The sequence below is a fragment of the Polypterus senegalus genome, chromosome 5, assembly GCF_016835505.1.
Source record: "Polypterus senegalus isolate Bchr_013 chromosome 5, ASM1683550v1, whole genome shotgun sequence".
In the NCBI taxonomy this organism is placed as follows: domain Eukaryota; kingdom Metazoa; phylum Chordata; class Cladistia; order Polypteriformes; family Polypteridae; genus Polypterus; species Polypterus senegalus.
In genome coordinates, this window is record NC_053158.1 from 75,615,419 (window position 1) to 75,642,834 (window position 27,416).

The 27,416-nt window shown below is 37.6% G+C and overlaps 1 protein-coding gene across 1 annotated transcript in view; it reads left to right on the plus strand.

Annotated features, from left to right (window-relative positions):
* dlgap1a (discs, large (Drosophila) homolog-associated protein 1a) overlaps nt 1–27,416 on the plus strand; it is an 879,958-nt gene that overhangs the window by 620,238 nt on the left and 232,304 nt on the right. Inside the window, exon 6 of the mRNA XM_039754830.1 lies at nt 7,584–7,798. Coding sequence (XP_039610764.1) covers nt 7,584–7,798 — 215 coding nt within the window. The remainder of the gene's footprint in view (nt 1–7,583; nt 7,799–27,416) is intronic.

Here is a 27,416-nt window from a genome sequence, read left to right on the forward strand (position 1 = left end):
TGTCGGAGACTTAGTGAATCCACGCCCCTTCCGGCGTGCTTTCCATGGATGTCTTGCCTTAGTGAATTATATATATAGATAATATATGTTTATAAATTATACCTATGTGTGCATCACAGTATGAAGTCCTACAGATGGCAAAAGGTGTTTATTCTTATAAACTGGCAGCTGTATGTAGTTGGGCATTTCTTTTGAAAAATACCAACAAAACTGACAGGAAGAGTGATAGGATCTCATTGTCATATCATCCAATGGCACTTAAAGTAGCACTTGGGTCTTGCTATTACAGGTAATGCTGCTACACACAGTCACACCTGTCATATGAATTGATTTCATGAAAGATTACATGAAGGTAAGTCATGGCAGACCAGGGTGCTCGAGCCAATACACAATTTATGTGCAGTCAGTGTAGACTAGTGTTCTGGGATACGTTGAATGGTGTCTCACCTCTATCTCACTGTGATCATCAAGTATTACTTAAGAATTTTCTGGTACTGAGCAGAATGAATCATCCCTTTACTTATAGCATGCTTCCCAGAGACAGCAATTCAATTATCTCTTTAGCTCTTTCCACAATACTATGTTTTCATTTAAAAATGCAGACATAAGTCTCCTGTTTCGCCATTCATCCACACTACTCCCAATGTTTTCACCCCCAAAAACTGAGAATTTTGAAAATGCTCTCCAGAGCTGTATACTTCTGAAAACACAGGCTTGGCATTGCAAAGTGGATGAGTGAAAACACTGAGTTTTGAAATCACAGAGTCTAAGTGTGTGTTGATTTATTTGTGCTTATTACTGAGTAAATCCTGCTCATTACCTGTCATTTCCTGATTCAAAACCCTTCATGAGAGAAAAACAAACATATTCCAACATAGTTGTCATAGAGCAGTTGCTTACCATGGTGCTTGTTTTGATGCTTAACTGTATGCACCTAAACTGCAATTTGTAGAGTTTCAATCCTACATACTGTACATGCACAAAAGGCAAATCATTTATCATCCCTTCATTGAGTCCTCCTCCAATGTGCGCATGCCCAGTGTAGGCAAACGTCTACATCATGTAGTGATGTAGTGTGGGCCCGATAGTTAATGATGTGAAAATGCTTGTATGGATGGAGATCGTTTTCTTTTAAAAAGTCAGTTTTTAAAGGAAAGCATAGTAGTGTGGGCATAGCCTTTGCTACTCAAACAGTTCACAAATGTTATTTTTTCTGAAAATACCAAATTGTGGCTATACTGTCAGTATACGCAAGTTCCATCCTTAATTGAATTAGTCAGGTTTGAAAGTATTTTATACTGTATATATAATATATACACTACTTAATATACTTCCTAAAGGTACCAGTAACTGAATATGTAATTGTGAAAAATATATTATTTAAATATGGGCAGCACTTCAACATCAGAGAGAGAACACCACACATGACAAGTTTAATCCATGCCCACTTGCTGTTTGGATCTCACTGGGATACTGGCTTTTGCTTTTGCTCTGTTTTCCATCCATTATCCAACCCCTACATTCCAACTACAGGGTCACAGGGGCCAGCCCACCGCAAGGCACGCACGTACACACACACACTCACACACCAAGCACAATTTACAATCGGCAATGCACCTAACCTGTATGTCTTTAGACTGTGGGAGGAAACTGGAGCACCCGGAGGAAACCCACGTAGACACGGGGGGAACATGCAAACTTTCCTTCCATGAACATTAAAATCATAACATTTTTTTTCACAGATGCCGCTATGATTTTAAAAATGCATCCCATCTGAAAAGCCCAATGTTATCTCTCCACTGTTAGGCATAAGAAAAAGTGAAACGGTTCCTTGAACTTGTCTGTCTAAAATTTAAACCTTTTTGGTAGAAGTAGATTCAACACCATGCGGGAGTCAAGGAGTATGGAATTAGAATTCAGGAAGGCGTGTCGGACTGCAGGGTATCATGAATCTGAGCTTTGGAGTGCAAGAAAGTAATTCATTCAGTTCAGGTTTTACATTTTTTTAATTTTGTTTTGACAGTTATTAAATATTTTTATTTTCATAGTGACTTCACATTACTAATTTCTGCTTATGTTTAGTGTCATTGTCCCAATTTTTATTATTCCTTTAGTCTTGTGTATTTTACACACTAACGTCATGCCACAGATGCTTTCAAATATGCCAGTACCTGCTCCCTTCTCTCCAAGCTGTAGATTCATACTCTTGATTCTCACATAAACTTTTGGGATGTTAGGCATAAGAAGGGTATAAGCCAGAGATTTAGTTGTGTGTTTTTTTTTATCTTGATTTTTGATCAGTGTTTCAGTATTTGACAATTGATGTTGCATGTATTATTTATTTGTTCAGACCTCGATCTGCTTAGAGACAATGGATTTTGCTTGTCCCCTCGTTGCATCACTCCCTGTTGCCTACATTTGTTAGCTAGTATCAACTGTGATCACAACAGCAGGATGAAGCCATTTCTTGGGCTTTTCTAGACATTTATTAGTGTCAGAATGCACTGTTACTCTCCAGGCTTTTGTCAAACATGAATAAATAAAAACAGATTTAAAAAGTGGGCATATATATATATATATATATATTTTATACTGTTTATGAAGAAATTGAAACTGACACCTACAGCATATTGAACTGGGTGAAAATATGTCTTCTGAAATATATTAATGCTCCCTTAAATAAAATATTTTAAACCTTCACCATAAATATCATTACGGTATTTTTTTTTTTTTAGCAGAGAGTAGTCCATGCCAGCTGGCACCAACAGACTGGCATGACACTGAAGGTAAACTTTAAAATTTTATAATGAGTTTTATTTATTTTCAGTGTGTAGGCAACTGCTGCGCACCCACCTACGCATATACACGGTGAACGATGAAACAAAACCTAATTCTATCAAACAGCTGCCAGCCCTACCCTGGCCTACATAGGGAAGCCCTGGATGCAATAAGACAAAAAGAGTGTGTTTAAACTTCTAGACAAATAGCAGTCACCCACTGTGTATATGTCTGCTTCTTCATCTGATGGGGGTTTTCCTTTCCGTGCTTAGTTGTCTTGCTTTTTTTTGCATCAGACTTCCCTACATTTCCATTTGCAGAGCAAGTCACCAAGCTCCTTCCATATAGGACCCTTGTCAATCTGCAGAACTCCAACTTCTCCAACATTAAATTTGGAGTAGAACAATGCATTATATGCTGACATTGACATGCTTAAAGCAATCGTCTTTTTCTTAAAAACATACTCCAAACAAAAAAAATTGTTGTTAAACAATCCAGTGCTATTTGTGGTGATGGCCAAGAAAATTTTTTTATTCTCATATTTTCACAGAGAACATAAAGAATTAATTTACTGATTCTTTGGAATTCAATGGAGGCCAGTGGTGAACAATAACAAACAATATTGAAATATCCATTGAAAAAAATGGTCAAGTTACTCATGTCACATAATCTACATGTTTAATATTCGGTCATATGCTCATAACATCTGAAACACATCTATTTTTGCTAAAATATTGTTAGATAAACCACTTTCAGAGAATCCTCTAGTGAACGAACGGGGACATTTGCTAACATGCAAGTTAGCAAAATTATTTTTTTTAGGAAATCTTATTTGCTTATTTTCTGTCTAGAATTCTCTGTTAGGGAAACACTATAATGTCTTTTGTAAGCATATTTAGAGTGCCTACAAAAAGTATTCACCTATTTGGAGGTTGTCCCATTATATTGTTATACAACTTTGAATCACAGTGAAGTTAATTTGGCTATTTTAACAATAATCAAAAGAAAAAGACTCTTTATTGTCAAAGTGAAAACAGATCTCTGCAAAGTTATCTATATTAATTTCAAATACTAAATACAAAATAATTGATTACAAAGTATGCACCCCCTTCCAATCAGTATTTAGTATATGACTCTATCAAACTTGTGCATCTGGACAGTGCAATTTTATCCTATCCCTCTTTGAAAAACTGCTCAAGCTCTATCAGGTTCCATGGAGATCCCGAGTGAGCAGCCTTTTTCAATTCTCAATTGGATTGAAATCTGGACTCTGACTTGGTCACTCCATGACGTTAATATTGTGTTTTGTAAGCCATTCCTGTGTAGCTTTGGCTTTATGCTTAGGGCCATTGTCTTGCTAGAAAACAATTACCACTATAGAATTGCACACTCTTAACATAAAGACAATGACCAAAATAGACAGTTGAAATGAGTCAGAATCTCTTTGTTTATAATATTTGGCTTACTGCACTCTGGTGGCCTTGAAATATTATTTTTTGCTTTGCCTTTGCATACTGTTGCTCTTTCTATATACATATATACTGTATATATATTGCTAATAATCATAGATGCTGTTTCTGTGATTTTTGCTGTTATTCATACACCAATTGAATAAACTCACATAACCGTATGTACTCACTGTGAACGCTGGCCCGGACACAGACAGACGGACATCTTTGTTTTCACCCAACACACCGTTTATTTACACTAATATATACAAAAGTCTACCGTGCAGTCACACCCCAGTGCCTCCAGCACCGATCCCCCAAAGTCCAGGCCACACAGTCCTTTTTCTGGCTGCCTCCTGTCCTCTCGCCAGCTTTGTCTTCCTTCCTCCCGACTCTCGCGCCGACTGTTGGGAGGCGGCCCCTTTTATGGGAACCCGGATGGGCTCCAGCTGCTTCCCGGCACTCCTCCGCAGACACGCCCTTGTGTGGCGAAAGTGCCGGCTGCGCCCCGGAAGCCGTCCGGGTGTCCCCTGTCGTCTTCCCCCCAGCACTTCCTGGTGTGGCGGAAGTGCTGGGCTGTTCAGGCAGCGGGGCGCCGCCTGGCGGTGGCTACAGGCCCCTACAGGGCTGGGCTTCCATGCCCCCTACCCGAGGCCACCAGCGTAACCAGGACGGACACCCCCTCGCGGTCTGGAGGAGGTACAAGCCCTCCTCTGGTCCTCCTGGGCGTCCCGGCCGGGTGCCACATCACATATAAGTCGGGTCTTGAAACCTGAAAAATCAATCATAAAATCAGACCCCAACTTAAACGCCTGTTCCAAAATACAACACTTACATTTTTTTTACATCTTCTTGCCTCCTGCAATCTCGCACCAGTTTCTCAGACACATAGAATTTAGTTGCAGCAGCGCAGTTATCAATTTCTTTTGCCACTTCAACGACTTTTAATTTAAAACCAGCTTCATATTTTCTTCTGATCGAACGCTCCATCATAGAAAAGGGATGCTCTTACGATAAAGGTGTATGAGGGTTTGAAATGCAAGGAAGACAAATCAATGCAAACGTGGCTTCGGAATAGTTTGGGTATTACCATGTGGTCACATAGGCACAATACATAGAAAAAAAGGGTAGTGTGCTCTATGGTTACACTCTTAGGTGGATGTTAGCATATCATAATCTCTTTGACCAGTAGCATGAGTTTTCTGCGTTCAACTTATACAACCGACATTATAAAATACCAGAAATTATATGATAAAATCAAGCCCCCGACTTATCCACAGAAAAGCTTAAACGCGGGTATATACGGTACTTGCTGTTATTGTTTAGTGCCTATTCAAGTTTATGCAACTATTAAGCTTTGACATTACATAATAGTTGTACTGTTGTTTGTTCAGAAAATGCAGGTGGGCATAAACAACAGTTAAAGCTCAGGACCTCCCTCACTGAGTCCACCCTGGGTGAGAATGGTACGTTGTTGATAGTGTGCAGTGATTGGGTAATTGTTTAGTCTGATGTCTAAGAAGCTTAATTTTGGTCTTATCAGAGCACAGGACCTTCTTCCAGGTGCCTTTAGTGTGTCTAATGTTTCTTCTGCCAAGATATTATGTGTGTATTTAACAGTGGCTTACTCTTGCTACTATCCCATAAAGTTGAGACTGGTAAAGCTCCCTGGCAATAGTTGTTGTATGCTCTTCATTCTCAGCCACTGTAGTTTGTAGCTCGTTCAGAATTATCATTGGCATCTTGGTTGCCTCCCTCACTAGTCTTTTTCTGCATGATCACTAAAATTGTTTGGGCTTTTTAATTTCTTAATGATTGATTGAACTGGACTACAAGGAATATTCAGTGACTTGAATATTTGTATCCATCCCCAGACTTGCTTTTCATCCTTTTCATGGAACTGCTTGGAGTGTCCTTTTGTCTTCCTTTTGTCTTCATTGTATAGGTTAGGCAGTAATACTGACTGCCCACAAGCTGGACTTTCCAAGTAGAGATGCATTTATACCGCAATCTGTTGAAACTCCTTAAATGCAGATAGGTTATCTCCATGTAATAATTTGGTTGTGTCATATTAAGGTGGATGAAGATTTATTCAATCAATTATTTTGTGTTTTATATCTGTAATTCATTTAGGCTACTTTTTAGAGGTCTATTTTCATTTTAAAATGAAAGAGCATTTTTCTGTTGATCACTGTAACTCAAGAGTAATTCAATGCTGTTTAACAATATAATGTGAAAACTTCCAAGGGGGTGAATACTTCTTTTAGGCACTGTAATCACAGGGACCAATAGGAGTGCCCAATCAACTACAATATAAGGATTTTAGACAGTGCTGGTTGAAGACACTTTGGAACTGTAGGCGGGATTGATAAATGCTGCCCCTTGTTGTCTATAGCAGATAATTGGTATTGTTAGACTTCGACACCCTAGCTCAGTGCACATCCTTTAACTTTCATAAATGGAGCTTCATAGAAGGTTGCCTATGTCTCCTTATAAATTGACTGACACTGGTTTTAGACTGTTTTTTTTTTGTATTCCTTGTTTAAGAATTTTATTAGTACTTGTTTTAAAACAAATTTTTAAAGAAACAAAGAAACTAAGTGTAGTCTTTTGTTGAGTTCCTTGGTCTCTAATGGTTAAAAAAGTTTGTCTGTGAAAGGTTCAATCAAAAGATTCATGCAGGTGTCCAAGAAGCTTTGTGCAAGATGCCTTGGACCCATCATTGGCGGAGTTTCTTTCACTACGAGTTTGAGAGTTGAACAGCCATATTTCCCCTTGAGTACTTAATTACTTAAAGTAGCCCTGGGTCATGTGAGCAGAAAGGACAGTTCTCTCTCCCTTATTAGGCAGTGCAAACCCCAGGGGTCTTTCGTCTGAAAAGAGTAGAAAATGCTTTGGGGCATCATTCTCTGTCCCTCTCTCACTGTCTCTCTCTATCCATCTATATATATATATATATATATATATATATATATATATATATATATATATATATATATATATATATATATATATATATATATATAAAATAAACATGTAAATGCTGTATATATATTTACAGACATACAATATATATGTTTGAGTTTGTATATATATTATTTTAATTATTTTTTGTATTATCCAAGGAGACCTACATCATGAGCATGAGGCCATGCCTTCAGGTAGCTTTTAACCAGATGCCCAGGTTTCATTAGGGGAATTTTTGTGCAATGAGGCAAAAGATACAGAACTTTTAATTGCCTTGCTCACAAAAAAGAAAGAAGCAGTAAAGAAAGTCGGAGGGTTGCAGAAAATATTCCTAAAGAGAGGCACACATTTTCACGTTTTAAGTGGAGTATGTTCTCCTCTTCATATCAGGTCCCTCAGGATGAATGGAGTGGCTTCTCACCTCTTGGAAAAGACGATGAAATCCCATGCCGCAGGATGCGTAGTGGAAGTTACATCAAGGCAATGGGGGATGACGATAGTGGGGACTCTGACACCAGTCCTAAACCCTCTCCAAAGATTGCAGCACGAAGAGAAAGCTACCTGAAAGCCACCCAACCTTCACTGACTGAACTGACAACTCTCAAGTAAGTTGACATCATTGGTGTAATAAATAAAAACAAATATTTAAAATGCTAAATGTGGAATAATATTTACTTCAACAAAAGTTTTCTGTGATTTAATTATCATTCTCGGAATTGTGGAAAAGGAGTGTTACAATCAAAAGCACAACAAACTAATTTCATGCAAAAATCTTTAATTTGCAGGAGTAATTGGCTACAGTGACTATGTAATGTGACTGTCATAGAAGCAAAAAGAAAATTATTGGAGTTAGCAGGTTAGACAAATTGGTAGAAATTGGTGAGTAAAATATATCTGGAGCAGTCACTAAAGAGACATATCTTTAACATTTAAAACAGGATATGTATATGCAAAGTTTAGAGTCATTCTAGGAGTGCACATTGATATTGTTAAAACAAAACCCTTAACATCTTCTAAGAAATGCACTAGAATTTTGGAATCTTTTCACTATTATTTAATGAAACTAATGGATTGTACTGAACGATCTCTCCTAATGTCTGTGACATATCTGTCCAAAAACAATAAAAAGCAAAAAAAAACAGAAATGCATTTTGTGTCTTTGGGCCTTGAAAGCTAATTCATTCAACTGACATTTGAAGGTGACACAACATTTTATGGAGCTACTGTTTGCCAGTTCAGGGCTTTTGATTCATTCTTTTTTGCTAAATTAATTCAAGACATTTTTTTCCCATTTCATTCATTTATTTGTCTGAATGGTAAGTGCAGAAGCCTCACTGAATAAAAATTGTAATCAAGTGGACAAGAGCCACTGAATGCTTGAATGATGAATAGTAAGTACTACTACTTCCAATAATAATAGTAATTAAGTACTAATGTTTAGTTTATTTCTCTCTCAAAGTTCTTCTGGTTGATTATATTTCAATTAATATAATTCATATTACATATTAATTAATATGCAACAATAATACTTAATAATGTAGTTAAAATGTTGTTTGAAAATTTTTAATAATCATTCACCTTACATGTGTATTCAATCAAGCATTTTGTGGAAAAAATAAATTGGAAATATATTAAGTAAATTAACCTTGTCCTCATCTAGGACCTCTTTGAGTCAGGAAGCAGGCAAAATGAAACTTGTTCAATGCGTCTTTAATTTTTCTTCAGCAGGGAGCATCCTGTTAATAATTAATAATAATTCATTATGTTTATATAGTGCTTTTCGTAGTACTCAAAGCGCTATCCACACAGGGAGGAACCGGGAAGCAAACCCACAGTCTTCCACAGTCTCCTTACTGCAAAGCAGCAGCACTACCACTACACCACCTGTGAGGACGCAGTCTACTAAGGGACAGTGTCCTGAGCAAAGGTTGTCCGCAAATGGTCATAGTGCAAAGATAGAAGATGATAGTTATTGATTATTGAATTTACATAATTGTGCTCAATTAACCCTGAAATTTATTCTGATTGGTTATTTGGCTTATACTATCTGGATATTTACTCTGATTGGTGAAAAGACATGAGGTGTTTTTCAGCAGAGAGCATAGCCGGCTTAAATTCCCCAATAAAAGTATCATTTTACTATATTCTCATTCATCTCAAACATTTCTTAAGTTCAGCCGTTACCCTTCCTTTATGAAGTTTTCTGTATACATGACAACTGACAAGTCTTACCGTGTACATGACACTTAGTCATTTCTTAAACCTCCTATAGCATTTTAACTTGTTTACTAAACCATTGCATTAGTCTCTTCATTCTTTTTGAAAACACATGCTGTGTGTTTCTTTTAATGTAGACTGCATACCAAAAACTATGTTACCCTTAAATAACTGTATTGCCTTTTGATTGTTGTCTTTATTCTATCACACTTTGTAACCAAAATCCTCAAAATAGTCACAGATTTGCCAGGGCCTGTCCCAAAAGGTAGCAACCTCCCCAGTACATCACAAGGCACACTCACTCAAACTACCTTGCATATCTTTGGGATTTGAGACCAAACTGGAGCGCCTGGGAAAAGCACATGTGAACATCGTGGGAGAATTTGCACAGTCCAAGCAGACTGTGACCAGGCTTGAAATTGATACTATGAGCCACAACATTAACCACTATGTCATCATTCCACCTTTTTATGTAAGTGACAAAAATTACATCTCTGAAAATGTGTTTTATGTTTAATATTTCATTCAAGTTGTAAGAAACTATTGAGAGCTCTAATTTTAATTTTATAAGGTATAATCAACAAAAGGCATCTGATAAATTGTATGAGGTTGGACACTAAGGAGGGAGAAAAAGACCTGTACCAACTGGCTAGACAGAGGGCACGACCTGGGAAAGATGTGCAGCAGGTTAGGGTGATAAAGGATAAAGATGGAAACGTACTCACAAGCGAGGGGGGTGTTTTGAACAGATGAAAAGAGTACTTTAAGAGGCTGATGAATGAAGAGAACGAGAGAGAGAGAAGGCTGGATGATGTGGAGATAGTGAATCAGGAAGTGCAACTGATTAGCAAGGGGGAAGTAAGGTCAGCTATGAAGAGGATGAAGAATAGAAAGGTCGTTGGTCCAGACGACATACCTGTGGAAGCATGGAGGTGTTTAGGTGAGATGACAGTGGAGTTTTTTAATCAGCTTTTAATGGAATCTTGGAAAGTGAGAGGATACCTGAGGAGTAGAGAAGAAGTGTACTGGTACCAATTTTTAAGAATAAGGGGGATATGCAGAACTATAGTAACTACAGGGGGATAAAATTGGTGAGCTACAGCATGAAGTTATGGGAAAGTGTAGTGGAAGCTAGGTTAAGAAGGGAGGTGATGATTAATGAGCAGCAGTATGGTTTCATGCCAAGAAATAGCACCACAGATGTAATGTTTGAAGAGACCATGTAGAGGTGAAGATATGCCATAGAGAGGAGTGGAATGAAGGTCAGTAGGACAGAATATATGTGTGTAAATGAGAGGGAGGTTAGTGGAATGGTGAGGATGAGGGGGGTAGAGTTGGTGAATGTGGATGAGTTTAAATACTTGGATCAATAGTTCAGAGTAACAGGGATTGTGGAAGAGAAGTGAAAAAGAGAGTGCAGGTAGGGTGGAATGGGTGGAGAAGTAATTTGTGACAGACAGGTATCAGCAAGCGTGAAAGGGAAGGTCTACAGGATGGTAGTGAGACCAGCTATGTTATATGGGATGGCGACGGTGGCACTGACCTGAAAGCAGGAGACAGAGCTGGGGGTGACAAAGTTAAAGATGCTAAAATATGCATTTGATATGATGAGGATGGACAGGATTAGAAATCAGTGCATTAGAGGGTCAACTCAGGATGGACAGTTGGGGGAAAAATTCAGAGAGGCGAGATTGCGTTGGTTTGGACATGTGCAGAGGAGAAATGCTGGATATATTGAGAGAAGGATGTTAAGGATAGAGCTGCCAGACAAGAGGAAAAGAGAAAGGCCTAAGAGAAGGTTTATGGATGTGGATGTGAGCAAGATGCAGAGGACAGAAGGATATAGAAAAAGATGATCGGCTGTGGCAACCCCTAACGGGAGCAGCCGAAAGAAGAAGAAGAAGAAGAATGCAAGTTACAGAATGAGTCAAATTATTTATTGTTCTAGAAGTGGACAACTCCATGTAATTGCTGTTGGAAATAATGTTAAATCAAAATATGTTTTAAAAAAGTGCATGGAGAAGACTGATGCAATGATTAGTCCTTCAAGATGGTGCTTCAATAAGATATGCAGACTTCCTGTTCAGGGTTTCTTGATATTGTGCCAGTTGAAGAGGATTGGTAGGCATTTATTTTCTACTAGCTTTGTCAAAAAAAGTTTTTGTAGAAACAAGTGCCAGGGAGGAATCGCTCTTGGACCGACCACCTACCGGTATCTATGACAGGGTACACTCACATAAGTCTCTAATAAGCCTAGCACATAGAATATGATAGGGAAACTGAAATGCCTGAAGAAAAATCCATACAGACATGGAGAGAATGTTCAAGTTCCAGGATTTGAACCCAAGAGTCTTCATCTGTGTGGCAGCAACACTGACTATTACATCCTGCACACTTTACATTACCCCTTAAAAATATAATGTCTTTTTAAATATAGAACAAGAGTTGGTCATTTTTCTACATCATACTTAGAAAATCTGCAATTTTAAAACCTTATTACAATTTTAAAATCTTTTTCATTTCTTTAGGTAGTGTCAGCTTAGGGGAGGATTAATTGCAGTACCTGGCAAAGTGATTTTAGACTTGACTAAAAGCAGCACTGCGTGTAAAGACATACTGCACTATATACAGAAGATTTCTTACTTAGCTTGTTTGCAGTGACACTCCCAATCTTTATTCTTTGTCCTTGACATATTTGTGCCATGTGCACCAAATAAAACATTTAAAATGCATCTCTCTATACAAAGAATATAATATTTTTTTGCTAATATGGATTATCCATTTATCCATTTTATAAGCATCCTTAGTATGGTTAAGAAGAGCTAGCACTTAACCAGGCATAGTTAGGCCTAAGGCATAAAACATCCCTAAATAAGAAAACAGTTTATATACAGACCTCCACACTGGGCTAACACACAGTCACCAATGAACCTAAACCAAGTATGTTTGGGACATGGGAAGAAAACTGGAGTACTGAGAGAGATACCCACACAGACACAAGGATAATATGACAACTCCACACAAGCAGCAAGGAAGCAGTGCCAATCATCGTGAAGCTATATTTTCATTATATATTGGTAAAATATCTTCTGAAAATCAGCTATACAAAACAGCACATGCAACACAACAAGTATACAAAGAACAGAATGATCAGGCAACAGCCTTAACCATTGCATCACCAATACTCTGTTTAATACCTCAAAAGCCTTAATAGTTCGAAGGAGTCTTGTATAAATTACCATTGCCTGGTTTGTTTGTTATTATTGTTTAATATTTGCAATTTCTAATCTTCTGGCGAGGCTGAAATCAGATATCAAGTGCACAAATATTTTCCCCCAAAATCTGAAAAGAGCCACCACTGGATAACATGGGAAATGTCATAGTGAAAACGTATTGAATGTAAGCAAAGATTTTAAAAGCCTGACAGTACTTTGAAATGTATAGTAGCACATGCTGTACAGTCACAATGGAAATAACTCAAAAAGGAAATAAAAAAATAAATTCTAGTGCACAAAGCAATAGTAAGTGTCCAGTGTATGCACAACAGCGTAAAATATGAATGAGTGGTTGGCAGAAAATCTGCATAAATGGCTTAAAGATGCCAATACTTTTTATTAAATTACAGAAAGAAGGATCAGCTTTTTTGCCGTTTCAGCTGTCATCTAGAAATAGGAGAAGCCACAGAGAGACTGCTAGTTTTTATGTACTCCAATCAAAGTTGTTTCTAGTCTTTTACGACATGCACTTTACTCCTAAGAAAATGTTAGGATTGCAAGTCATTACTTTCCAGTGATGGACTGGTGCCTTTTCCAAGGTTTTTTCCTTCCTTGTGCACAGTACTGTCAGGAAAGGTTCTTGCTCTTTCTGACCCTATATTGAATTTGGAAGGTTAGAGAATGTTGTTATTGCATTATTTGTGCATTTGTACTTAAGGTGTTACTGTCAAACAGTCACACATGTTAAGGCAGTTTAAATTGAAATGATTTCCAATGCACTACTAAATGTTGTTATCTTATTTCCATTTATTGATGTATAAAGCTGCTATGTCCCTACTCATTTATCACTGATCTTTGTACAGCTGATGAACTGGGGTTTTCTAAAGCTATCTTGTGACCATCGTGCTTATTTACAGCCAGTCTAACAGTACATATGTGCAATTTTTTTTTATTTCAGAATAATTTTACATTTGTTCTTATGTTTTTCATTGCCTAAGTTATAGATATCTTTGTAATAACTGATTTGATGTGCAGACTAATAATTAAATAATATTGAGTTTTGTACTGTTTTCTTGCATTGTGTAGTTGAATCCCTCATTTTTTATTCTGTGTATTGCAGGCTGATTTTTCCTTTTAACTTTGCCTCTAGATGTGGCCATTTTATTTTTAAGTGTTTCTTTCTTGTTTTCTACTAAGCTACAACCAGCCTTATTTTTATCCCCCTGTTGCTATTTATGTATGCTTGTCTTCTCTGCAAAGACATCTCCAATCTTGATCTCTGAATGACTTTCACTTGAGGTTACTACACAAGAGCTGCTTTCTTAATTTCCGATCCAAGATCCATAAATAATGAGGCTGCAAGATCTGAAATGTCCTTGAGCAGCAAATTGAAGCTTAATAGCCTTTGTTAATTGTGGAGATCTGGGAGTTCTCTGAAGTTGACCCCGAAACAAGAATGATGGTCAAGTGATAAAAAAGTATATTTTATTAACCAAATAATAAAACAAAGGAGAGATAAATTTAGGTAGAACTCAAAGTAATGAACAAAAAGGAATCATACAGAATATTAAACCCCATGATTATACATAAGTGGGGTACCTGATACACTTGCCCACTCCACTGTCCACATAATGCACATAACCTCTTCACATTCTGTGCATTTCTTTGAACCTCTTTCTCTGTCTTTATCCCAGCTTGCCATTTGCTTATTTCCCAACTCCACACCTACTGTGACACTGCCTAGATGGAACATCAGGAGGTCCTGGGGGTCTGTAACCCCTAAAGGATAAGTTCTGTATTTTAGTCAAAGATATTTTTTCACAATTATATTAATTTGACATGTGACATTACATTTTACAGTGAAGAATATTTAATAAATTTAAAAAAATAACTAGCCTTTTCTTGCATATTATAATGATGCTACTGGGTACCGAGGTCCCAGTATAGAAAAAAAACCCTTCAGAACTTAAAAATTAAGTCCACTTTCAAGTACTAAATGTTTCAGATTAATTAAACATGGCTTCCGCTTTCCTGTTGCATTCTTGTGACAATATCAGTAAACTTAAAATCAATTTTATCACTGATTTTTGATACTATATTCTCTGGTATCATAGGAAAACTTATCATAAAAACTTTCCTCTCCCTTCACCAAGCTGTATTCTGCTCACTAACCATCTTCTGCTTGTGTAATTCTGTTACTGTACTTCAGCAGTTATGTTCTGCCATGACTTGAAACAGTCATATTTTCATTCAAATCATACTGTTTTTTTCTTTAACCACTCCTGCTTTTCATCTGTTACATTCTGTGCTATTTTACATTGCCTATGGAGCGAGATACGTGCTAAGTATTTTAAAGCAATCAATCTAAATTGAACTGATTACATTGCATTCAATTTTTAATAAAAATCATACATTTTTGAAAGAGCTAAGCCACCTGAACATCAACCTTTCAGTAGCATGTGCATGCACAATTAAAAAAAAAGAAAAGAAAAACTGATCCCAACCACAGTGCAAGAGACTGAAGTACCAAAAACCAATTCTGACATTTCTTAATGCATAATGAGTCCCTCTTGTTGTGGCCAATTTTATGATGGAGGAAACTCCCTGACAATCATTGACATCAATCAATCTGTAAATACATGAAGAGAGCCTGGCACTGTGAGTCAGGAATGACAGCTCTGCACTACCACTTGGCCTATCAGAACAGCTGAACTAAACTTAGATATGATTAAAACTAACTGTATGCCGATAATGTCTGTTCAGTTTTGGTCACTTGATTGCATTCTACCTACAGTCTCCCTCTCACTAGACCACTGAAGTATATGCATGCATTATGATAATAGTGGCAGCAGGCAATATCTTTGTGAAATAACAAAATAAACTTTCATATAGCAAACAGAAATTCCCTATATTGAGTGAGATATCATAAGTGTGACATTTTCAGCTATTATTGTCTAGTAGTCAGCAAAACAGTGACAGCAATATACATCTGACCTTCAGCATTCATTAATGACTAGCAAAATACCCGCGCTTCGCAGCGGAGAAGAAGTGTGTTAAAGGAGTTATGAAAAAGAAAAGGAAATATTTTAAAAATAACGTAACATTTGCTTTCTATTCTTTTGCATAAGCACAGCGCCAGCGTGTCTATAAACTTAATTTAAACTTACGATTAACACCGTGTGCTTTGTTTCCACAGTAGCTGCATTTATGAATACGCTTCATATTCTTTTGCTGCCTTCTCAATTGTGTAATGCTTTTTTTGTTCAGCGCTCTTTGGAGCTCTTGCTTTTTGTCTGTGTACTGTGTTCACAGTCAGTTCACGTGAGCCGCTCGGAGTACATGCATCAAAGGTTCTTAGCTGTGCTTGTGTTATCTCGTGCGATGTCCACGGCTTTATTTAATGTTAGCTAAGACCCGGCACTTAAAAGTTTCTCTCGCACTTTCGCTGAGTTTGTGCCAAACACCACCCTGACCATCTCATCTTCGTTTGCGTAAGCACAGTCCTTCACCCTTGAATATTTACCTTATATGGGCAGGCACTCAATTACGTGGGAGGCGTGATGATGCGGGATGCAACTCCGCCTCACACGACGACCGAGCTGCAGGCTATGGCCGTATAGAGGGTCAAAAGTAGGTTCCAGTTATGACCGTTACGCGTAGAATTTCGAAATGAAACCTGCCTAACTTTTGTAAGTAAGCTGTAAGGAATGAGCCTGACAAATTTCAGCCTTCCACCTACACGGGAAGTTGGAGAATTAGTGATGAGTCAGTCAGTCAGTCAGTGAGGGCTTTGCCTTTTATTAGTATAGATAATACTGTAATTATGCTTGGTGATGACTTTCCAATGTAAATCCATGCCCCTGGATTTAAAAGTTTTCTGTGAAGGAAGATAAGCAACAAAGTAAAGTGCACGGCTGGTCTCCTGTTAACCTCCTTAGCAATAGACCTGAGCATCACTTGGGCTGTGAAAATAGTGCTAAAAGCGTTAGTCTAGAGTGTCACTCAGGCAACTGTATAGGCACATCTCGCATAAGTGGTAGAACTGAGGATTATTCGGGCTGTAAAAATGCTAACAGCTTTAGTCCCGAGCATTATTCTGGCAATGGTATAGGCATGTCTTACATAAGTGTCAGGCCCGAGTGTTACCAGAGCAACAGTGTAGACACATCTTCTCCTAGCCTTATAATGGCATCTCGTAAGAAATGTTTTTCAGCAGCCAAGGTGTTGCATGCTCTTGACAGTGATATAAGCAGTGATGTTGAGGAGCTTCTCATCAGCAGTGATGAAGAAATGAACCTGTCTTCAGGCAGTAAAATTGAAATGGACAGTGAAATCAAAAGTGATACTGATGAATCCAAAAGTGATATTTTGACCCTGCTTCAAGTAAACCAGCACCACCTCGTTTTGATTTTGTGGCAGCCAAGAATAAAAGTGAAATTTAAAATGTAGTCATTTTTGTTGCTACTTTTGCAGTCAAATACATTGTTTTATTTGTTTTTTAAATAAAAATTAAGTGTTTTGAAAATGGAATACAATTTGACAAGCTCATTAGATTCAATGAGCTGCCAAACTGAAAGGCTGTTAGATATGTTTTAGTCTCTTTACAATTTGCAGCATGCTCATCCATTAATTTCCTCCATCACTCAGTTGTGAAAAACATAGAGAAAGGAATGAAATGATAACAGAGACATCAGTAAATATGACAGACGTTTCCACAAACTCCTACTTAAAGGAGTAAACTATTAAACAAAGGAAATACCTAAAGTACATAAATCATCTTAATAAAGCACAGGTCAATAAGCAGCCAAAACAGCTTCCGTGTACCTTGATGTATATTCTCCAAGTGTCTCTCAAACTATACTGTGGGAATGACAAACTATTCTTCCATACGACATTCCCTCATTTTGTGTTTGATGTAGCTCGCTCATAAATCTCTCATTAGTAGTCAGTTGAGTTGACTAGGACAGCCATGATACAGTATATGCATTGCATCATTCTTTTTCTTACTTTTATTAAATTTATTGAAATCAAATAACACTCCATACAAGCAAGTCAAGTTTTACAAAACTAGGTTTGAAACAAATCAACCCCCACCCCTGATGGATTACATCATTCTCATGTACTACAAACCAGAATCAAGACCTGTAGGATGAAGGGGTTAATTCCACTGCCTTAGGATGAACATCAGCATTCAGAATTGCATTGTATTTATTGCTACTCCTTGATTCCATAAAAATATGTTATAAAAGAATCACCAGAACCCTGTACTTTGAGAACAAGCCTTGTAGTATGCACATGTATGCATTCTCCTTTTGAAAACATTGTGAGAGCTGACTGCTCTGGCAAGTTGATTTTTGTTGCAGCTCAGAAGACCACCTTGACTATTCTTTGCATTACTCTCTCCACAAAAAACATGCATTTTTGCGCTTGATACATTTTTTGCATCATAGCCCAAACATCAGTCCCTTTTCTGTAAAGTTTGAAACACACTGTTTTTGGTAAAAAAAATAATACTGTACTTGCTCCCACATAACATTTGTTGTCATTTGATCCAGAATTGCTTTTGTCTTTTTATAAGTATATTAACTCAGAGTGCAAATATAATGGTTTGTTATTGCCTAGTGACTTTCACGAACTATTGTAAAACTCTTCTCTTCTATTCTCCATGTTATGAATGATCTTAGGTTCTACCCCAGCCCCCCTTTTTCCTGCATTTTACCAGTGTCCCCTCCTGTCAGCATCTGTTGCTATGCGACATTAATAGGGCTTTATTCACATAATAGTCACCATAAATGAAAAGAAGGAGTCCAACAAAAGCCGTTTTCTAACATTGTGAAAACTTGCTCTTGCAAAAACTTCAAGTTATGTGGTTCAATTACAGGCCAGACTAGGGTCTTAAACCAGTTCTTGAGAGTTCTGAGGCAGTAGCATTTATCACTGGGCCTCCCCATTAATAGCTGTCAAATTTTATTATTCTGCGTATTCCAGTGCTATAATGTCAATACTGCATACATTTGAATTTATGACTATGCTACACATTGCACCAGTCGCATGGTTAATCTCACTCTGAATAAATGTACATATTGATGAAACGCAATTGTCAGCTGAGCATCACTTTTTGGTACAGGGTGATGATAAGCTGGTTTTGATGTCTAATCTTAGATAGATAGATAGATAGATAGATAGATAGATAGATAGATAGATAGGGTCCAAGCAGATGGGTAGAAGTTTGAGACTTTAGAACTGTTTGAACAGCAGTATATTGTAGCTGAACTAAGACAAATGCTTGTAACTTTTTTTTTTAAATGTTAGGTGTGCTTAGTAATTGGCCTGGCTTTAGCTATTTTGCTCCTTTTGATAGCAACAAATTTAAATGCCCTTTTATGCCCTTAAGATAATTTCCTGTGGGACTCATAATAGGTAAAGTGTGCTTTTAGGCCTTCTGTTTTAGGGGCCAATGTCCTGTCTAACTAGCTTCTAAGCTGTGCTCTATTTTGGGAAGGCTCAAATGAAACTGCAGCTGCCAGATTGATATTGAGCATGATAGCTAGTAATTCCCAGTACCAGCATCTAACAAGGGGGAAAAAAGCGATACATAAAATTTAAAGCTGTAATCAATGTGTGCTTAGCTGTGTGTAAAGTCATGCCATGCCTGCTACACATATCAGGCAGACCATTGCAGCAATGCGTATTATCGGCATTAAGTCATGAGTCACCTTAAAATGTACTTTCTGGCCCTCTTGCTTAGTGAATGGTCAGTGTTCCTGTATATCTTCTCCTTCACTGGTATACTGTACATATTGCATAATCAATTTAACACATAGTGGTAGTTGTTCATTTTTGTAGTCAGATTTTTATTAAAATAAATGCTAGGGATGAAAAGGAACAAGAAAATAATAAGAATAAAATATTGAGAATAGTAAATGGGTCAAAGACTCCATTCCCCACATCACCCCCAAGACCCAGCTGAACCCTGTTTTATGGGAAATTCAAGGATTAGAGTGAAGGGATGTTGAAGTGAAATGGAAGAGGACGCCTGAATGTACACTGAAGATAAAAAAAGAAAATACTTGAAGTTAAATAGTAAGAAAGCTGGTCACTGAACTCCTGAAGATTCACTAATCGCACTGTAGAGATATGTACATTTTTTCAGTACTGGGCATTGATGACCTGTCAAAGTGAGCCACAGAGAACTTGAAAAGGGTTAAAATATGGTGTGGAGGTTGGCCCGGACACAGAAAGGCAGACACGTTCATGTCACCCACAAACACATTTACAGCTATATACAATGTCCATAAGTGTCACACAAACCCCACAAGTCCCCAAAGTCCAGGCCACAACAATGCCTTTCTTCTTCTTCAGGTCGCCTCCTTGCCTCCTCCAGCAAGCTCAGTCCACTCCGCTCCCGACTCTCGCCCCGAATGAAGCGAGGCGGCCCCTTTTATCCACAGCCAGATGTGCTCCAAGTGCTTCCCAGCAATCTCCCGCCAACACGCCCCCATGTGGCGGAAGTGCTGGCTGTATCTCCGGAAGCACTCCGGGTGTCCCTGCTCCTCTTCCCCCCAGCACTTCCTGGTGTGGCTGAAGTGCTGAGGTCCAGGGCTCCAAAGGCATGGGGGCACCCCCTGGCGGTGACCACGGGCCCGTACAGGGTGGAGCTTCAAAGCTCTGTACCCGTGGCCCCCAAAGGAACCAGGGCAGTCGCCCCCAGGTGGTCTGGGGAAGGAGCAAGCCCTCCTCCGGTCCTCCTGGGAGTCCCGGTCGGGTCGCCACCCCAGCCACCTCTGACAATGGATACAGGATTAATATAGAAAAACTTTCTGGAGACTTTCAACATGAGGCTATCAAAGTGTTTGCTAGTGATGAGTGAATCCCACTGAATTATCTTTCCCTTGAATGTGGCAAAATCATGGAAATGTTTGTGAACTTCATGAAATACATTGAAGTCAAGGAGGAACTGAAGTAGTTTTGAGTGGATTAATAATAGTGCAATGGTCTTTCAATTGTCTCTGAGGGCCAGGGATAAATCTGCCAACTATGCTGGATGGATCATTGCAGTCAAATCTGTGAGGCAACAATCCAAGTCACTGTACCACTGTTTTGATTTGGGAAAATGGTTCAAGGGATTAGAACATAAGTAGGCAAAGAATCAGAGAGAAGAGGTCCGTTACTTAAATAAAATTTACTTATTCAATTATAACATATAAATACATATGAATGGGTTATAGAAATAAATATATATGCTTAAAGAGACAAACTTATACTTACAATAACATACATACATGCAGTAACATACATCAAAAGACCCAGAGCCATCATCCTAGACCAGTAGACTGAGGGAGCCCGCATGTCAGTCTCGTCAGAGGATCAACCCCGTGTGCCTTTTATCAGATACCGGGCGGTTGCGCCTTTCCCCACGGTTGAGCATCCAAAGAAACTGAGGGCGGAACCTTCCCTTATATACTAATTAGGTGTCCTTGCCCAAAAGCGGCCTACGTGGAAGCAGTGTATGCAGAAGTGATCAGTTTCTCACACCCCCTCCTTCCACGCGACACGGCGCTATGTTTTTCTTCTACTCGGCCTTGAGACTAGTGCTTGATACCAGAAGACACAGTAATATGCTTACATGTGAAGAAAAAGCTTCTCGAAGTGAAAAACAACTCCTTACATAGCCATGGCTGTATCCTTAGAACATTCCCGGCTGTTTCTCCCAAAACATTAGTAATGCAGCTGGGTTTCGCGCTGAGCGACCAACGCCCATCTGCTCTCTTGATCCCCCCCTCTCTTTAGAAAAATCCTTCCATTACAACCACCATGCCTCAAACAGCAAAAGGATGAATACCACAAACAAAATACAACAAATGGCCACAAACTACCAATACGTAAATAAAATATAGATCATTGTGCTCACAGAGATCAGATCTTGGGGCACATATTGTCCATGCAATGAAGCATCATGGGACTGACTCATGACTGCCGGGAACATGGCTAATTTGCATGCATAATTAACCATGCAGTGCTAAGTTACTGTCACACAGTGATCAGCATCATAAATCTGGTAGCAGTACTTATAATACTGCAATTTTTTGTTTTGTTTTCATTTTAAATGCATAAATGGAAATTTGACAGTGTTTCTCAACCTGCAGTATTTGGCTCCGGGACCCATTTATCTTTTTAACTTTACTAAAGACCCAAATAAAGAAAATTAAACCCTGGGGGTTAATACAACCATTAGTGGATGAAATGAGTGCAGTTTGAGATGGAAAAATATTGAATATGACTGTCAAGAACAATGGTGGATGGGATTGGGTGGAGCGTTTGGTCTTAGTAGCCGAACCAACTTTATTCTTCTTAGTGTGCTTGCAACATATTAATGGCCACGTCAGTAACAATCTTATACAGTGCATGCGTGAAAGTTCTGTGCATGGCTGATACAGCTATTTGGCCTTGTAAGACATTATGGGCCCCTTGAAAAAAATGCTTGCCTAAGCTAGCCTCACTGCGAATTTTCAGGAAAATATTCAGCAAAAAAGGTCATCAGTAAAAATGGCATATTCGTTGCGAACAACACTTTGGCAAATTGCACCCTAGTGTTTGCCACTATTGTTCACTAAAAATAAAAGTGCCTGGAAATAACTCTAAGAAAATAAGTCTAAGAAAAGGGAAAATTGCTGGCAAGAGGAAAAGTTAATTGGAAAAATAGAAGATAGAAAACACAAAACTTCAGATGAGAAGGCAAAATGTGTAGACACTTATGTAAAAAATTCCCAAGGCCCTTAAGTTTGCAGAAATGACAGTAAGTGTCTCAGTTTGTCTGATAGCAAGACATTTACATGAAGTAAGACCTACTGTAAGCAGTGGACATATTTAAATTAAAGTTGTTAGAAGACAGAGGGATATTTTTAAAAACAGAATTTCATGATAAGGATGGTATTAAATGTAACTCACGCTGCCAAACGGAGGTTATTGGTAAGGGCTTGTAAGCTGCTTAATGAAGAATCCTGCGATCCTAAATTGTCCCTAGTTTGTGCTTGGTGTGTGGGTGTGTGTGTGCTCTGCGGTGGGCTGGCGCCCTGCCCAGGGTTTTTCTCCTGTCCTTCACCCTGTGCTTGCTGGGATTGGCTCCAGCAGACCCCCATGACCCAGTGTTAGGATATAGCGGGTTGGAGAATGACTGACTGACTGTATAGTGTTGCCACAGGCTGCAGGGTAACAAAGACACTGAATGATAAAATCTAAGTAGACAATGTGAAGGCAGAAATTAGGAGAGGAAAGCCCAACTATCCTTGAGACCAGATCTTAGCTGGAGATAGAAAAAGAACGAGAAGAAAGGAATATTGCAATTAGACCCCATAAGCTAGCAAGTTCCAAACCTAATGTTCCTGGAAATGTCTATGAGTATTGCAATTCCTCAGCTAAATTAAGGGGGGAAAGAGATAAGGTTGGCACCAAATTGTGAAATACATGAGTGAGATTGTGCCTTTAGGGTCATTAACTAAGATTCTGCTGTATATTTTTGAAAGATGTGGGAACCTGTAAGAGACTTTGTTCCACATTCGATGTCCGTGCTTTCAGTTTTCAAAGAAAGACAAACTATAAAAGCTACCTTATTAGTTTGGATGACAAGCCAGGATAATAATCTTACTTCTGTTAACAAAACTTAAACAGATGGTTGTGAGGTTCACTTTCATTTGAGCCTCACCTCTAGTTATGCAGAGTGGAAAAATGTTCTTCTAAATGCCCCTAAGTAACTTAGACCTGATTCGTTTAAACATTGCCACCCACATTCACCTACTGCTAGCAGCTGTAGGCTGTATCGGGATATTATTTATTTAGTATATTATTTACTAAGAGTTTATTATTGCACTACATTCTTATTTTACCTCTATTCGCTTAAAGCAGAGACAGAGAAAGAATACTGCAGGTAATTGCTGATCTAATTTAAATTCCATCTAAATAATAATATACAAGTTAGCAAAAACAGCTTGTGTCTTTGTAGGTCCCATATGACCTGGTACTACTTCATAAACCAAAATTATGCATTCTGCTTTCACAGTAATACATAATAATGTTATATAATAAGAACCTGTGAAAACCTCCAAGGATTGAATACTTTTAATAGGCACTGTAAAATTTAACGAATATCGCAGTCATTTCCTGTGGTTTTAATTATGTTTAACCTTGTATGGCTAACTCAAATAATACATATTGTTTTCTTAAACTGTACCTTGTTCAATGGAATATCTTTTTAAAAATAGTAACATTTTCTCTGGTTTTCTTGTTTTTGATCTCTGTTGTATGTGGTGGACCATAAACCCCAACAGAGGCCATTTAAAGGAATATTTTAAACATACATGGTATGTTTAGCTCCTGGTGTAATGTTGACTGCTCACACAGCCTAGAATCAGGATAAAGTGTGATAAATTGTCTCATGCTGCATGAGTCATATTTGATAATTTGCAACCATACGATTAATCAGTTTTGCAGATGTCTAATGCTGAGATCAATTTTACTTTGTATGATTATTTAGTAAGAGTTTTCTTGCCATCGATCCTGCTGTTAATGTGCCATTTCAAAACTAACAAAAGAATGTCCAGTTGTTTATTTTCATAACTTATACTATTGGTCTGACAAATCGCTTTGACCAGAAATATATTTTTTTAACAAACAGACACTTGGAAACAATGAAGAAAAAAATTCTGTTAATTTGATTTTTTTTGTTTTTTCTTATTCATACAGAATGGTTAAATCATTTCACTACCCATTAAATTTGTTTTCTTCTGTACGTATGGCACAGCAGAACTAGGCTGACATTACAGAATGTAGGTTTGTCTGCTTTCTACTGACAAAACACATGATAAATATGGCAGGTTAACTATGAGCAATTGGGCTTGGATGCCACTGAGATTTGATTAAGGCGAGTTCAGCAAAGCTGGTCTCAGCAGACTTGAGCCACAGAGGGAATGTCTTTATGGTTCATGTAAAACAGATTGCCTGGGCGTATTGAGGTTCTTTTAAGGAATTCATCTTACTTAAGCATTTTGATTAATGTTTGCTGTACTTATTTCTGCTTGGTAGACCCCATATAAAAAGTAATTTCTTTTTAAAAGCCAAATGGTCACTGTGAAAAAAGAAATTTATGTCAAATGTGTGTAATATTTTTCAACAATCTGCCATAAAATACTGACAATTCTGAAGCAAAAACTTGTTACTCTTACACTGATGTATAATTCTAAAATATTAATAATCTGCCCATGCATTTTCTGACCCCCCCCCTCCTTTATTACTGGGTCACAGAGAGCCGGGGTACATCCTGGCAGCATCTAAAATGATTACTTAGTCAAAACTTCTGACATTTTTGTAATCTTCACACAGTCTTTTTGTAATGTTCTTCTAATTTGTGCTTTTTAATAACTTCATTCATATATTCATGAGAATCTGCTCGATCTTGTGTTTGTCTTCCTTCAGATTCAGTGGTCAACATTTAATGTCATTATTATGAAAGGCACTACTCTAACCAGAAGCCATACTACTGAGTAAATGGCCCTTTATGTCAGTTAGTTTAGCACTCTATGGCAATTATTTCACACCACAGATACATGGATCAGGTTGCATTTTTGAGAAATATTGTATCTTAATTAAGCATGCGATAAGTGGAAACTTTGAGAACTGTGAAAAAGATTGTGGGTATGTTTGCAAGGTGTTGTACATAAATTACCCTTAGTAATACTGCATTTATATGGTTTTACTATCACTGCTCGTTTTAATTATGTGTGATAGCATTATATGTATGAAATCAGAAATTTATATTGGATTTTAGGGAAAATAATTATTCTAGAAAGCGTTTTTTGAGAGAAAATTATATAATTTGATTTAGACTTGGGGGTTCTTCAGAAAATTCAGTTTTCAGTAATCACTAGCACAACGTTAGCTTACTTCAGCCATCAATATATTGTGTGATATTTTTGTTTGACATATTTTTTCTCACTGCCTATCTAATAATCATCTGTGAAAAATACTTCTTGTTGCAAAAGCACAGCAAACAAGTACTGTATATATGATGTAATATGCACAGTCACGTCCATAAGTATTTGGAAGTGACACAATTTTTATAATTTTGTACACCACCATACCATCACACAACACCATCTGTACACCACCACAATGGATTTGAAACAAAGCAATCAAGATGTGATTGAAGTGTAGACCTTAAGCTTAAATTCAAAGGGTTTAACAAAAATATTGTATGAGCTGTTTAGAAAAGACCTTTTTATACACGGCCAGTAAACTACATATTTCTTTCCCACCGTCAAAAGTGCTGTCCAGGATGCTTGTATAGCCTGCAGACATTTTGCTTATATCATGATTTCAGCCATGGCTACAATGACCTTTTGCTTCCTAGTGCAAATAAGCAGTGTATACCTGAATAATTTACTTATTCTTTCCTTCTTCAAAGTTTCTTAGAAGCAACATTTCTCAATTTGCATGACACAAGTTCAATAAGAAAAAGCACAGTAAAGTAAATATAAAGCAGTAAAGTAAACCACTCAGATTACTTGAATCACATGATTAATAGAGCAAACACTATATGCGTTATTGAGTAAATTTTTTTTTTAAATTTCTGGAAGAGGTATTGGGGCAATGAGCCTAACTGACTGTGTAAGTCATATATTATATATATATATATTATATATATACAGTTTGCAGAAAGAACATAAAAAGTCATGAGGGATGATGGGGATCCAAAACAAAATTCTGTGACGGTTCTCAAATAAACGAGTGGTTGTACATCAGTTACACTCATGTGGTTTCATCATAAGCTAGTCATAACTCGTGACATGTTGGATTTTCTTTGGGATTAAGTACCTTGGAGACCAGCAATTGCCAAGAGGTTGTTGGCATACTCAGAGGAACTCTTCCAGGACAAAGTCCTCCCATCTGGTACAATGTGCCGTAATTTCAATATCTTTAATCACTGTCCCTAGTAAATCAACCTGTGTATATGAAAAGAAGAAGAATTTAGTGTGTATACTTTTGCTATTCTCAAAATAAAACAACTTGAAATAACAAAGTAATCTCTTAAGTTAGGTTTGAAATGGCAAATTAATTAATAGTTAAATGCCACGCTTACTGTACCCCTATTATAATACAAAAAAATTCTAAAAGTTGGCACTACTTTTAAATGAAAGTTGTTTCAGATTTGAAAAAAAATTATGCCACACTCTGTATTTATGATATCTCAGAGAATTTTTTACTTTCCAACAAATTTCTTTGAAGAATAAATTCAACAAAATCAGTCTACTGTGAGCCAAAATTTTCATATGGCCAGGATGTCAGATACACACGCTGACATGAAGTCGGATTTTTCAAACACTGTAAACAGGTCTACCTGAAGTAGTAGGAATACTTGTTCAACACCACAATTTACATTTAAAAGAATGACTCAACGTTTGCTTTAAGTTATTTTGAAAAACATAGCACTGCCTTGAATTTATTGGAGCAGGACAGAAGCCTGAGCCCTTTGACTAACCATATGCAAGAGTTTTTCAGCGAGAGTCAAAGGCTTTTGTTGACTGAATATTCTGTTTGGTGTATTTCTCATCTATATGTCCATCTTGGAGGAGCCTAATTTGTAGCAGCAGTATTATCATATGTACAGAGTTCAGTGAAATTCTTGACTGTATGCTTCACCAGCACCCAACATGTGACCTAGCTCTGTGTTTCTTTGCTTCCATTACCTAAACCAAGGGATCTTGAGCTTTTTAATCTGAGGACACAAATTAGAAAATCA